The sequence below is a fragment of the Sus scrofa genome, chromosome 14 (genome assembly GCF_054392235.1).
Source record: "Sus scrofa isolate SSC_HxYL_T2T_F1_AM1 chromosome 14, Sscrofa_HxYL_maternal_Yorkshire_Landrace_v2.0, whole genome shotgun sequence".
NCBI lineage: Eukaryota > Metazoa > Chordata > Mammalia > Artiodactyla > Suidae > Sus > Sus scrofa.
The window spans coordinates 62,701,355-62,715,657 of record NC_139396.1 but is presented as its reverse complement, the minus strand read 5'-3'; the positions used below and the strand labels follow the sequence as shown (position 1 = coordinate 62,715,657).

Sequence of the window (14,303 nt, the reverse complement as noted above, 5' to 3'; positions counted from 1 at the left end):
CAGTCAGCATCTAAGCTGATTAACAGATAAGGCAGAACAGCTCTGCGATACCTCCCTGCAGTACGTGGCAGAGTTAGGGGCCACTCCAGCTCCATGTGACTCCAAAGCACAGGGGCCTTTCACAGTGCCTTGTCACCTCGCCATGTGCCTTCTGTGGAGAATTCAGGAAACAGGTAGTTAGAGAAGCAAAATGCCCACAGTTCCACTATCTCAAAACAACCATTCTTTTTTTTAAAATTGAAGAACTGTTTAATCGAAGTATTATTGATATACAGTATAATGCATGTGTTACGGGTATATAGGAGTTCCTTGTGGCACAGTAAGTTAAGGATCCAGCATTGGTACTGCTGTCGCTTGGGATTGCTGCTGTGGTGCAGGTTCAGTCCCTGGCCTGGGAACTACCACATGTTGTGCCCCCTCAAAAAAAGAGTTGCAAAAAAAAAAAAAAAAAAAAAAGAGTTGCAGGTGTACAATTGTGATTCACAATTTTTAAACATAATACTGCACTTACAGTTATTGTAAAATATTGGTTATACTATGTTGTAACATATATCCTTTTTATTTATTTTTTTGACAGCTGCACCTGTAGCGTATGGAAGTTCCTGGGCCAGGGGTTGAATCAGAGCTGCAGCGGCAGACCTCCACCACAGCCGCAGCAATGCGAGATCCAAGCTGTGTCTGTGACCTACAGTGCATCTTGTGGCAACACCTAATCCTTAGTTCACTCAGTGAGGCCAGGGATCGAAGCTGCATTTTCAGATTCATCAGGTCCTTAACCCACTGAACCACAATGGGAACTCCTGTACCATATATCCTTATGGCTTATTTTATACCTTATAGTTTGTACCTCTAAACCCCCTACCCCTCTATTGCCTCTTCCTCCTTCCTTTCCCCGTTGATAGCCATTGTTTGTTCTCTATTTCTGTGAGTCTGCTTCTTTTTTGATATATTCACTAGTTAAAACAACCATTCTTTATGGTGGTGTTTTTTTCCCCCGTTTTGTATCTACATACGCATATGCCTTTTTCTTTTTCATTATGTAATTGGGATCACGTTGGTTCGTAACCAGCCCCTTTTTCATTTCTTAGGCATAAACATTTTTCCAACTTGCTAAAAATGTCAAACAATTTTCAATGGTCTTTTTTATTACCATGTTTTTTAAATTGAAGTACAGCTCACTTACAACATTGTGTTAGCTTCAGGTGTACTCAGTGGCTTTTTAACATTCCATCCCCTCTTATTCTTGGTTGCTGTCACAAAGCACATACAGTTTTAACTGAGCGACTTCTTTGAGCTCATTTTCATCCTATTCCCTTTAAACTCTGTGGACTAGGGAGATGCATCTCCCATTTAGGTCCAACATTAACTAAAGACACAGGTTCTTTTGTTTTTGCTTTTTTTAAAATGGAGCATTTTTATTTTTCTCAGTGAAAAAGATATAGAATGCCATACCTGCACAACTTAATCCTGGAGTTCCCGGGTGGCTCAGCAGGTTAAGGATCCAGCATTGTCACTGGTGTGGCTCAGGTTGCTGTGGTGACACGGGTTTGATCCGTGGCCTGGGAACTTTCACATGCTGCAGATGTAGTCAAAAACAAACAAACCTAAATCTAAGTCTGGATTTTTTTTTTTCTTCTGCTTCTGCCAGAGAAGGCGAGCTCCTCTGAAGTGGGAAGCTGCCCTCGGCCGTGAGTCCTGTCCAAGATCACTAATGATTACCTGGCCTTTTTGCGTCACAGGCAGGTCCTCAGCTGAGCGCTCCAGACTTCCACTGCTGGGGCAGAGTGAACGATCCAGAAGACCACTGCCTTTCTCTCACCTGTCTTCTCACGCTCCCTCCAGGTGAACATTTTGACATACTCTTACCTGTACTTAGTCACGGTTTGCTTGCAACCTCCTATTTTCCTGCTGGGAAGAGTCTCCCTCTTCTGCTTCCTCTCCACCACCTCCTATGAGGGTTTGTCTCCTTGTTCATTTGTCTTGAGAATTACTGATGGAAAAGCCTTGTATAACAGGTGCGGTGGGTCAGTGTTGAACAAGGGCCACAGAGGTGTCCCTCATCATATTGATGGTGGGGGAGCCTCACGTGAGCGTTTCATTCTTAAATATTTTCATGGGGGTGCTGCTTTGAGTGAAGTAACCTGGTAAAGAGAAGTTTCTCCAGAAGTCTGGATTTCGGAGTAGTTCATTTCAGTGCTTGTGTCAGCTGGGCTGATTATATATTTTGGATAGAATGACAAAGTTGTCAAGCTTCTAAATACATCACCTCAGTGTGCGAGGCTCTGTGGACCAGTACTGTGTGCTTTTGGCTAGCAGCCAAAGCCATCCCTTTGGGAAAAGACAGTTACTGGTGATTTAGATTAAAATGTAGTGGATAATTTAGAGCCTCCACCCATGGATGGGAACAATTCTGCTCTAAAATTTTCATCGGCCCTTGGGAGGCTGAGAACAGTAAGTACCGCAGAATAAGTTATACTTAAAACCAAACGTATTCGATTTAAAGGCTTGTCTCACATTCTGGAAGCATGTACCTTTGGCTTTTTTATTATTTCAATGGCCCTTTAGAAAAAATGAAAGGGTTCTTTTGTGCTGGTAAGTATCAATAAATATTTGTTGGGTGAATGGATAAGATAATGATGACAGTAAATAATTATGTTTAATGTTTTTCCCTTAAGTCTTTACTTGGCAAAATAAAAGTTGATTGCTCAGTGAAATATTCTTTGACTTGAGAATGCCTGTTTTGAATTAGAGCTTTATGGATGGAATCGATTCATGTTTTGTTTATTCATGGAGTGATTACAGAGCCTGTAACCTATGCCAGGCACTGGGTTCTTTCTCTTAAGAAAATGTAATTATTTAGTACAGGAAAAAGCATTGCTGGTCTGAGCGGTTGCCTGAGAGGAGCCAGCAGGATGTTGGGACCTGTGCCAGGAGAGCTCTTAGCCCTTTGGAGAGTGCTGGGGGTCCTGAGCGGCCCTTTGCTGTGGCCCAAGTCCCTTCCTGCCCTTTGCTCCTGAGCCCCTTCCCTTGAGTGTTTTTCATACAATGATCTACCTCAGCCACTTGCCATTTTCCTTGCAGGGCTCGTGCAAGTTTGCAGACATGTTCACCGTTTCTCAGACCTCGAGGGCATGGTTCATTGATCGAGCCCGTCAGGCTCGAGAGGAAAGGCTGGTGCAGAAAGAGCGGGAGCGGGCAGCCGTGGACATTCAGGCCCATGTGCGGAGTTTTCTCTGTCGGCGTCGACTGCAAAGAGAAATCAGGTAGGTGTCAGGAACTCCTTAGTAATTTTCTTTGCTCCCAATTAATAGCCCCCCCAACCAAAAAAAAAAGATTGCTATTCTCTTACAGTTCTTAAATAGCCTTCCAGCTGCTGTGAGCTCCTCATTTGAAATGTCTTTTTTCCTCTTTCCCTCCCTAGGAGAGAAATTGATGAGTTTTTAAAAGCAGATGACTCTGGGTCCAGTAAAAGAAGTGCACTTTGTATTTTTAAGATTGCCAGGAAACTGCTGTTCTTGTTCAGAATTAAAGAGGATAATGAGGTAAAGTAATAGCAAACATACACCTTGCTTACCATATGTCGTTTTTTTATAAGTGGTTGCTAAATATTAATTCATTTAGTCCTTAGAGCAACTATGAGACAGGTTCTGTTACCCCCGCATCCTGCCCCTTTTGTTTTCTTGGAACCTGTTTTATAGGAATCACACCCTGTGCTGGGGAATATCGTGATTTTTTTCACATTGACTGTTACAAGCACTTGTCCTCAGCTGCAGGCAGGAGCCAGACAGGTTAGGCAGATGAAGGAACAAGCTACTCTTGAGTCGTAGTAAATGGTAACGGATGGGCAGCAGTGGTGAGGACCCTGGAGGAAGAGCTGGGCTGTGGACTGCCCTCCAAAAGGGTGGCTACACCTCAGCTCCAGCCAGTGGTAGACAGAAACTCGTTTATTTATTTATTTATTTATTTATTTTTGCTTTTTAGGGCCACACCTGCGGCATATGGAAGTTCCAAGGCTAGGAATTGAATCAGAGCTACAGCTGCCAGCCTACACCACAGGCACAGCAATGCAGGATCCAAGCCGCATAGTATCTTAGACCCATACTACAGTTCACAGCAACACTGGATCCTTAACCCCCTGAGTGAGGCCAGGGATCAAACCTGCATCCTCATGGAGCCTAGTTGGATTTGTTAACTGCTAAGCCATGAAGGGCACGCCCAGGCACTGATTTTTTTTTTTTTTTTTTTTTTTTTTTTTTTTTTTTTGAGGAGACAATGGATATCTTTGATACTCAGTTTTCTACTTTGTAAAAGTTGGTGGCTAATTTGAAATTTCTTCTAAAATCTACAAACCAGATAAAACATAGTAGTTGTACATTTGGAATTAGAGCGATCAGCCTAGAAAGTACAATTCCAGGGAAGCAGCTGGTTATCTGTCACAATACTAAGGACACCACTTATCCGTGCCTCTGTGTTATGGGGGCTTAGGCATCCATTACTACTCAGCTTTACACTGTGCCAGACCCTCTTCTGGGCACTGGGGTCCAAGAAAGAAACAGGATGGGCAAGGTCTCTGCCCTGGAGGAGCCAGCAACCCAGCAGGAGAGGGAGGAGGACGCCAGCAGGGAACATGCAGCCATGCAGAAGAGGACAGGCAGGTGCCCTGAGGTGACCCCCGTTTACAGAGGAGACTGACCACAGCTCCATATGGCAGGGCAGCAGCCAGGGCCACCCCACTTCTAAGGGTGGGTCCCCAGCTGGTATAGCCAGAGTATAACCCAGGTTCCAGTTTCCACTTTTACTGCTTTTGCATTTTAAGATCAAAGTAATGATATGACAGTCTGTGAGGCAAAAGTCAGTATCCAAAGTGCTTACAAATGGCTGAACACAATTAGGAGGCGGCTACTAGTCTGCAGGAATCCAGGCCCAGTTTATCAGATTGATCTAGTTTTTCCGAAGGGAATCCCAACCCGTCACACATGTAGCACCCCTCCAGCCTGTGAGCCACCAGTTTGAGCGCCTCTCCTTGGCCCCTCTGATCCTTGGTCTCCACATCTGCAAGTGGGAATTAAATAGGATCCCAGTGGGAGTCAGCTGCCATCGCCCCCGCACACACATACCAGGGGCCTACCGAACATTTGCTGCTTTCTCATTTCTCCATTCACTGTGGGGGTTTATAATGTCCATTCTGCCTTTCTGCAGAGATTTGAGAAGTTGTGTCGCTGCATCCTGAGCAGCATGGAGGCTGAGAACGAACCGAAGGTGAGTGGGGTGGGAGCTGGAAGGTCTCCCATGAGCCCTCAAATGGGCCGATTTGGCTCTGCAAGTTCCTGGTGAATGTTCTGACTTGGTTGTATGTGACTCTGCCAGTGTTCACACCATATACAAATCAGAAGTGGAGCAAAACATTAACAAAATATAACCGATGTCCTTAGCCTCCGCATCATCCAGGAAGCTGTTTTCTGCTCTTGCCTCATACTCAGCATGGGACAGTCCTTTCCCAGGCTATTTTATCTTTGGGTTTAGTGTTAAAATAAGTTCTATTTGCTGCTTATTTATCCATTCCTCCTCCTGCCTTATCTGGCTCTGGACCTAGCTAGTTGGTCCCATTCCAGTAGCTGGCATGTATGTCATTTGATCCCTGTGACCGCCCATTACATTTCTCTTTGTCCTGCTTGTAGGTATGGTACGTGTCCCTGGCTCTTTCCAAGGATCTCACCCTCCTGTGGATTAAACAGATCAAAGACATTTTGTGGTATTGCTGTGAGTTTCTTAAGCAGCTCAAGGTAAAAAAATAATAACAAAGCTGTAAGTGTATCCTACCCCCTTGAGACCTGTAGAGTATATTTTTTTCAGAGTCCTCATAGGTTATCCCTTTGTGATCTATCAGTTGGAGTCTAGTAAAGAACTCCTGGAGCCCCTGGTCCCAGAGAGCGCGAGTTAGATGCTGTTATCAACCTGAGCCCTTCTTCCATGAACAGCATTTGGAATATTGACCTGCATGCAGCACAGTCTTGATGCCAGGGAATCTGTCTAGAATGATTTTGCTATAGTGGATACTTCATAGTTCACATTATTGGATTAGTCAGTCCTCTTGCTGCAGGGCAGAAGCCCACCATGAGTGCAGCTGGTAATACATACAAGCTAAGCAAGAAAGACAGTATTTTGTCACAGAGTATATTCTCCAGCGCAGCAGCTGGGGACCACCAGAGCCAAGGCTTCTGGATTTTCTCTCGTTCCCTTTTCTCGTCTGTGTTCCCTTCTGGAACTACCTTGTCCTCTCCTTCCGTAATCATGATAGCTGGTGGTTCTGGCTTCTCATCCTTACTCTGTTTTGACTGAAGAGCAAAGGGAAGCCTCCCCCCACCAGTTCAGAAATCTGGAAAGACTCATAAAGGTCCAGTGGAATCCTGGTCTCAACCCTGAGTCACAGTCACAGTGGCAAGACAGGTAGGGTAGTGCCACCACCACCAGCCCCACCTGGTCAGGTACCCCCTCTTCTGTTACACAAAGGTGGGCAGGAGCCATTTCCACTCTGCACAGCAGGAGGGAGAAGTTTCAGGGCCAAAGCTTGGCAAGGATGCAGGTAGTGACTGAGCAATGGAGCAGATGTTCCCAGAGCCCCCAGTGATGCATTCCCAGACATGTCTCTCTAGGGGCATTTGTAAATAGCTCTCTTGGCCTTGACTGAGCAGCAGCATGAATTATAATCATGATTGCAATAATAGCCAGTATTATATGGTGTTATCTGTGTGTCAGGCACTGTACTTTGTGCTTTATATAAGTTGATCTTAATTTCTCACAACTCAGTGAAGAAAGAAAGTGTTCTTCTCTTTAGTGAACAGAGGAGGATGCTGAAGTACAGAGAGGTTAAGAAACTTACCCAAGATCACACAGCTAGAAGTTCTAAAGCCAGAAGTCTGAGCCCACAGTCCTTATTATGTTCAGTTGCATTTCTTCTCTGTTGCTCCAGTGCACGTACACACATACATGCATGTATTAAAGCCTAAATGCATACAGATAGCAAGCCAGCCCTGGTCATCTTGTTTTCGAAGACTTCTCAATTCTCCATCCCAAGAGTATTTCAGATTCTGTGGTCAGGCATAGTGTGCTGAAATCCCTGTTATTTCATTCCTAAAGTGGTCATTCCGCAAGAGGAATAGAATAAAGACTGACTGATAATCCTGACTCATTTGTTCATTTGCTTGCTATAAAATGGCTGTTTCACTGTCTTGGACTGAAGGACGAGTGTGTTAATCTTACTCTCTTTATTGTTTCTAGCCTGAAATTTTACAAGACTCCAAACTCATCACACTGTACCTCACAATGCTTGTCACCTTCACAGACACTTCAACATGGAAAATTCTCCGGGGAAAAGGTCTGTGGGACTCACTTAAAAATCTTTCCTAAGTAGTATTTCCGTACAGAGTTTGGGGACCTTTTCATCTTTTCAAGAAGTCATTTGCCACCACAAGCCTGAGGAAAGGCCCTAGGACATAAACACGGAGATGCCTTTGGCACGTCCCGTCCCACTGCACCGTAGTATCCAGAATATGGTCAGGGTAGTTCCCATCGTGGCGCAGTGGTTAACGAATCCGACTAGGAACCATGAGTTTGCGGGTTCAATCCCTGGCCTTGCTCAGTGGGTTAAGGATCCAGTGTTGCCGTGAGCTGTGGTGTAGGTTGCAGACACTGCTTAGATCCTGTGTTGCTGTGGCTCTGGTGTAGGCTGGCAGCTGTAGTTCCAATTAGACCCCTAGCCTGAGAACCTCCATATGCCACGGCAGTGGCCCTAGAAAAGGCAAAAAGATGAAACAAACAAACAGAATATGGTCAAGACTGTGGGCTCCACCGTCCCTTCTCAGAATTTATGTCTGAAGGCACAGTCGTTCTGATCTCAGTTAACTCCCACAGCACCTCAGCCTCCAAGTGGTAAGGCCTCACTTAAGCCTCATCATTTCATTTGAAGAATCTTTGGTAGCAGAATAATTCTATTTTACCCATAAGTTGCTTGTGGTAAAGCCGCTTCCTCCCCGAATGTTTTCTCAGCCCTGTGTGTTTCATGAAGTGAGCTTCATCCATTCCACCAGTAGCCTGCTCTGTTCCAAGGGCTGTGCAGGCACTTGAGAGCCGGTAAAGGTCATGTCCTCTGGGGCTTTAGGTGCTGAACCACTGTGTCCACCTCCCCTCTCTCCCAACACTTGAGTCTGGGGTGGTGGGGTGAGGTGGGACAAACATTGCAGAGAAGCCGTATACATGTGTGTGAATGTGAGTCGTATATGTGGGTATGTACACGTGACAGCAGCGTGACAGGTGGTGCTTGGGCGGAAGAGCGCAGGAAAGAAGCGAATTCAGTGGAGTGGGGAGGCCTTGCCTTGTCTGGGGCTCAGGCTTTCCTGAAGAAGTCATGTCAGGGCTGAGAGCTGGAGGGAGAGGGAGAGGGAGAGGGAGAGTTAGCCAAGAGCAGAGGAGGAACAGAGCCTTGAACCCAAGGGAACTGCATGTGCAAAGGCTCCGGGCCAGGAAGGAGGGTTTGTTTAAGACATGATCCTGGACTCTGGGGCGGATTTAAAATGGTGTGTTCTGGAGTTCCCGTCATGGCGAAGTGGTTAACGAATCCGACTAGGAAGCATGAGGTTTCGGGTTCGGTCCCTGCCCTTGCTCAGTGGGTTAACGATCCGGCTCCGGCGTTGCCGTGATGTAGGTTGCAGACGCGGCTCAGATCCCGCGTTGCTGTGGCTCTGGCGTAGGCCGGGGGCTACAGCTCCGATTCGACCCCTAGCCTGGGAACCTCCATATGCCGCGGGAGCGGCCCAAAGAAATAGCAAAAGGACAAAAAAAATAAATAAAATAAAATAAAATAAAATGGTGTGTTCTGGGCCCTGCCAGGTTGTACCCAGTGGGGAGAGGAGGTGCCACAGGGAGTAAAGTGCCTCGGTGGGCATTAGAGAAGGTACTACAGGAGCTTGGAAGCCTGGGGTGTTACTTACGGGAAATGTCAAGACCCTTCACCTAAGAGGTGACCCTTGAACCAGGCCTCCAGGAGAGAGAATTCCGGAGATGTGGGTCTCCCTGAACCCCAGTACCAGACCTGTGGGCGGCAGGGAGGCCAGCCAGAGGGGCTCTTGTTTCCTTCCAGCCATGGGCCTGGGGCACAGAAACCATTTACATTAGGGCTAGAGATTTTTTTTTTTTTTCTCAGACTTTTTGTCTTCATTTAGGTGAGAGTCTTCGACCAGCCATGAACCACATTTGTGCAAATATAATGGGCCATCTCAACCAGCATGGATTTTATTCTGTACTTCAGGTCTGTGACCCCCACCCCTAATCCGTGACTCATGCTGCAGTACCTGCACTTGGGTTGTTACATCTGGTGTCAGCATACCTGCTGGCCTCCTCACGGGAGCACTTTCTACAGGACTGGTTTAAGGCCTAGTGCCCTCCCCAAACCCTCCATCCCCACCACCTTGAGACCCTTGTGGTTTGTGTAAAGGGAGGACAATGACTGGGATCCCTTTATTGCACTACATTTTTGGCTCAATGATGGGATAATGTAGTCACTTGAAATTTAAGCGTGGGAAAGCCTCAGAGCTCCTTCTTGGTTGGTGTCTAGAATTAAGTTTCAAGGTCTGGGTTCTTAAACCACCTTCCATCCACACTGCATGTTACTATGCCAGTTCATATATCTGGGGAATCACCAGAAAGCTAACTAATCACTGTTTAAAAGTACTTTGGGGAGTTCCCATCTTGGCGCAGCAGAAACGAATCCGATTAGGAACCATGAGGTTGCAGGTTTGATCCCTGGCCTTGCACAGTGGGTTAGGGATTCGGCGTTGCGGTGAGCTGTGGTGTAAGTCAAAGACGCGGCTCGGATCTGGCATTGCTGTGACTCTGGCGTAGGACAGCAGCAACAGCTCCGATTAGACCCCTAGCCTGGGAACCTCCATATGCCACAGGTGCAGCCCTAAAAAGACCCCCCCCAAAAAAGTACTTTGGGATTCTCGAATTTGAGAAATGACATCGATTTAGTCTGCCTGGTACTAAGTGGGCTCTTTCCTGGTTTGGTTTCATTTTATCCTCACAGCAGCCCTGCAAAGTGGGGTGGCAGCCAGAGGTGAATTATCAATGATTCCTTTTAGTGGAAGCTTCTACTTGATACCATAACTCTGAACTGCTAGTAAAAAAGTGGAGATTTTGGAGTTCCTCCTGTGGTGCAGTGGCTTGAGTATCCAACTGCAGTAATTCAGGTGTCTGTGGAGGTACGGGTTCAATCCCTGGCCCAGTGCAGTGGCATAGGTCACAGCTGCAGCTTAGATTCAGTCCCTGGCTGGGAATTTCCATATGCCACAGGTGTGGCCATAAAAATAAAAAAAAAAAAAAAGTTGAGATTTAAAATCTTGTATTTGAGAGTTCCCGTCATGGCTCAGTGGTTAACCAATCCTTCTAGGAACCATGAGGTCGTGGGTTCGATACCTGGCCTTGCTCAGTGGGTTAAGGATCTGGCGTTGCATGAGCTGTGGTATAGGTCACAGATGCAGCTCGGATCCTGCGTTGCTGTGGCTCTGGTGTAAGCCAGCGGCTACAGCTCCAATTAGACCCCTAGCCTGGGAACCTCCATATGCTGCAGGAGCAGCCCTAGAAAGGCAAAAAGACTAAATAAATAAATAAATAGAATGGTTTTTTTTAAATAAATAAATAAAATCTTGTGTTCTTTGTTAAAAGCTGTTAATTTTTTTAAACTATTATTTTTGAAAAAACTGAGTGTAATATTTAAATTAAAGAGTGATTTAACGAACTTCTATCCACATTATTTTTCTTTCATTTTTAAAAAACATTGCAACAGGTTTTTTTGTCGTTGTTTTGTTTTGTTTTGTTTTACTTTTTAGGGCCACACCCTCAGCATATGGAAGTTCCCGGGCTAGTGGTCAAATTGGAGCTGCAGCTGCCAGCCTGTGCCACACAGGATCCAAGCCACGTCTGCGACCTACACCATGGCTCATGGTTAACTGACTGAGTGAGGCCGGGGATTGAACCCATGTCTTCACAGATACTATTTGGGTTTGTAAGCTGCTGAGCCACAATGGGACCTCCCTCAACACAACTTTTTATCTGAAGTATTCATTGTACATTTTTTTATGTACAAATGAATATAAAGTTGGTATTACCCCCTGACCAGTTACAGTTTTCTTTTCAGGTATTGTTAACCCGTGGCCTGGCGAGACCCCGGCCTTGTCTGTCCAAAGGCACTTTAACAGCAGCCTTTTCTCTAGCATTGCGGTAAGTAGAGAACTGTTGCAGAGGGTTGGTGTACTCCTGAAGGCCTCCTGTCTTGCTTTCCTTTTGTTACTTAGCTTAGGTATAGGTTTTCCTACTTTGTTAGAATTTAAAGCAAGTGTTGTTCTTGGGGAAAATGACACATCTCTGACTGCTCTGCTGCTGCTGCTGCTTTTTTTCCATTTGTCTGTTTGTTTGTTTGTGTTTTCTAGGGCTGCACCCATGGCATAAGGAGGTTCCCAGGCTAGGGGTCAAATCTGAGCTGCAGCTGTCGGCTTACACCACAGCCACGGCAACGTGAGATCTGAGCCGCATCTGTGACCTGCACCACAGCCTACAGCAACACCAGATCCTTAACCCCCTGAGTGGGGTCAGGGATCGAACCTGTGTCCTCCTGGATGCTAGTCACATTCGTTTCCACTGAGCCATGATGGGAACTCCTAACTGCTCTACTTCTTAATCTTCCATCTGTACCTCTGAGTACTTTTGCATCATGATTTGAGGGAAGCTATTCAAACTGAATTGCTTTTATTCTTTAGGGGGCCAAGATAGAATCATTTTGTCTTTTGAGCTTTTAAGTGGCAAAATAAAGGAAATGTAAGAGTTGGAAGAGGCCCCAGCAAAGGGCAGGGCAAAAGGATTAAAGGAATAGTGTTGAGAACACAGGTTTAAGACAGTAGAATGCAGAGGACCAGACAGGAGGGTATATTCACCTTCCCGTCATCACTTCAGAGAGATGTAAAATGCTTAAGAAGCTCAACATTTCCTGAGAGAAATCCTACCAGCAAATCAGGTGTAAATAGCTGTGCTCGTTGATGGGTCCAGAACATTCTTAACCTGTTGAGAGGAATAATAACGTGGGGAGTTGTTAATAAAATAGCTTGATAATCTTAGATAATCTTAATCCCCAAGATAATGTCTAACTTGAGAAAGAAGGAGTGTTGTGGTCAAACCAGCTTGGTAAGGCTGCCTATCTGCCCCCTCCTGCTAATTCACAGGGCACCATCCTGCTGAAAGCTGACAGGTCCTGCGCTAGGAAAACCTTTGGGCTTGTTTAACCTCATGTTGGCCCAAACATACCTGAACATGGAATATTCTCACCTTAGTTTTAGATGGTGGACGTTACTATCCTGTAGAGTCATTTTCCGTGGAACACCAGTTTGCAGTCTGATGGTCTAGATGATAGGTTGGCAGACCTTTTCTGTAAAAGGCCAGCTAATGAGTATTTTCGGTTCTGTGGGCCACACAGTTTCTGTCACAGCTACTCTGGCACTGTAGCCGCCACGCAGCCATAGACAGTGCATACACAAATGAGAATGGCTGTGTGTTCCAATAAAACATTATTTACAGAAATAGGCAGGTGGGCAGAAATTGGCCTGTGGCCTTAGTTTGGCAGCGCCTGGTCGAGACTGTGCTTTCCACTAACCACTAGCCACATGGGGCTATTTAAATGGAAATATATTAAAATTAAATAAAATTAAGAATTCAGTTCCTTGGTTGCATTAGCCACATTTCAAGTGCTGAGGGAGGGGCCGAATGTGACTAGTGACACCCACATTAGGCAGCACAAATGAGGAACATTTCCATTGTCACAGAAGGTTCCGTTGTACAAGGCAGGTCTACAGCAGCACTGTCCAGTGGAAATATAATGATTTCCCTTTGTGGCTCAGGGGTAGCGAACCCGACTAGGATCCATGAGGTTGCGGGTTCAATCCGTGGCCTTGCTTAGTGGGTTAAGCATCCGGCATTGCTGTGAGCTGTGATGTAGGTCACAGGCGAGGCTTGGATCCTGAGTTGCTGTGGCTGTGGCTTAGGCTGGCAGCTGCAGCTCCAATTCAACCACTAAGCCTGAGAATACAGCCCTTAAAAAAAAAAATACAGCCCTTAAAAAAAAAAAAAAAAAAAAGAATACAGCCCTTTAAAAAAAAAAAAGAAAAGAAAAGAACAGAACAGGAGAGCTCCTGCTGTAGTACAGCAAGTTTAGAATCCAGCATTGTCTCTGTGGTGGTGCGGGTTCAGTCCCCGGCCCTGCACAGTGGGTAAAGAATCCAGCTTTGGAGTTCCCGTCATGGCGCAGTGGTTAACAAATCCGACTAAGAACCATGAGGTGGGTTCGATCCCTGGCCTTGCTCAGTGGGTTAACGATCTGGCGTTGCCGTGAGCTGTGGTGTAGGTTGCAGACGCGGCTCGGATCCTGCGTTGCTGTGGCTCTGGCGTAGGCTGGTGGCTACAGCTCCGATTCAACCCCTAGCCTGGGAACCTCCATATGCCACAGGAGCGGCCCAAGAAATGGTAAAAAGACAGACAAAAAAAAAGAAAAAAGAAAAAAATCTGGCTTTGCTGCTGTGGCTCAGATTCAATCCCCGGCCTGGGAACCTCCATATGCTGTGGGTGTGGCAAAAAAAAAAAAAAGCAAAATTAAATTTAATGAAAAATGTTATTTAAGCTGTGTCCAAAGTGTTACCATTTTTGCATGGAATCGATACTTTTAAATTATTTTAATTTAATTTTTCTTTCCATACTGAGTCTTTGAAAAGTGCTGTGTGTTTTAGGCTTACAACATAGGAATTTGGACTAGCCACATTTTAGGTGCTCAGTAGCCCCTGACATGTATTGGATAGCATGTCTTTAGAGGCTGGACTTTCATAATAGCAACAGAATCCAACCTGTTATCCTCTGATTAGTTATAGAAGTAGAACAGATTATTTAGTTAGCAATCATACCTTTGTTTCATACTTTGAGAGGAGTTACATAGAGCTGTATTTAATGAGTCATGTCTAGGCACAAACAGGTTTTCCTAGAGGCAGGTTTCTTGAGACCCCCCCAGGGCAGCTTATTCCAGCAACATCACCCACTCTCTCCTCTGTCAGTGGCAATGAATGGTCAACACACAGACACCTGCTCCCTGGAGCACAGCAGCAGCTCTGCCTGCCTTCCATCGCAGCTTCCCTCCCCTGCCCCGATGTGGCCACAGTTCACACTGTGATTCACCATGAGGGTTGCATCATACGGTTCCACACGTTGCTTCTCCT

At 45.8% G+C, this 14,303-nt stretch overlaps 1 protein-coding gene across 28 annotated transcripts in view; it reads left to right on the top strand.

Annotated features, from left to right (window-relative positions):
* The window catches only part of UBE3B (ubiquitin protein ligase E3B), a 59,298-nt gene that overhangs the window by 2,696 nt on the left and 42,299 nt on the right, over positions 1–14,303 (top strand). For 18 of the 28 annotated variants that reach the window (XM_005670735.4, XM_001929210.7, XM_005670732.4 and 15 more), the window contains 8 exons: positions 1,740–1,842; positions 3,082–3,263; positions 3,422–3,542; positions 5,200–5,259; positions 5,679–5,783; positions 7,279–7,375; positions 9,219–9,304; positions 11,192–11,274. In XM_005670735.4, the coding sequence (XP_005670792.1) occupies positions 3,103–3,263; positions 3,422–3,542; positions 5,200–5,259; positions 5,679–5,783; positions 7,279–7,375; positions 9,219–9,304; positions 11,192–11,274 (713 nt within the window). In that variant the 5' untranslated portion in view covers positions 1,740–1,842; positions 3,082–3,102. Of the gene's footprint in view, positions 1–1,648; positions 1,843–3,081; positions 3,264–3,421; positions 3,543–5,199; positions 5,260–5,678; positions 5,784–7,278; positions 7,376–9,218; positions 9,305–11,191; positions 11,275–14,303 lie in introns of those variants that run through there. The other 10 variants (XM_084995537.1, XM_084995542.1, XM_084995543.1 and 7 more) reach the window with 2 other exon arrangements.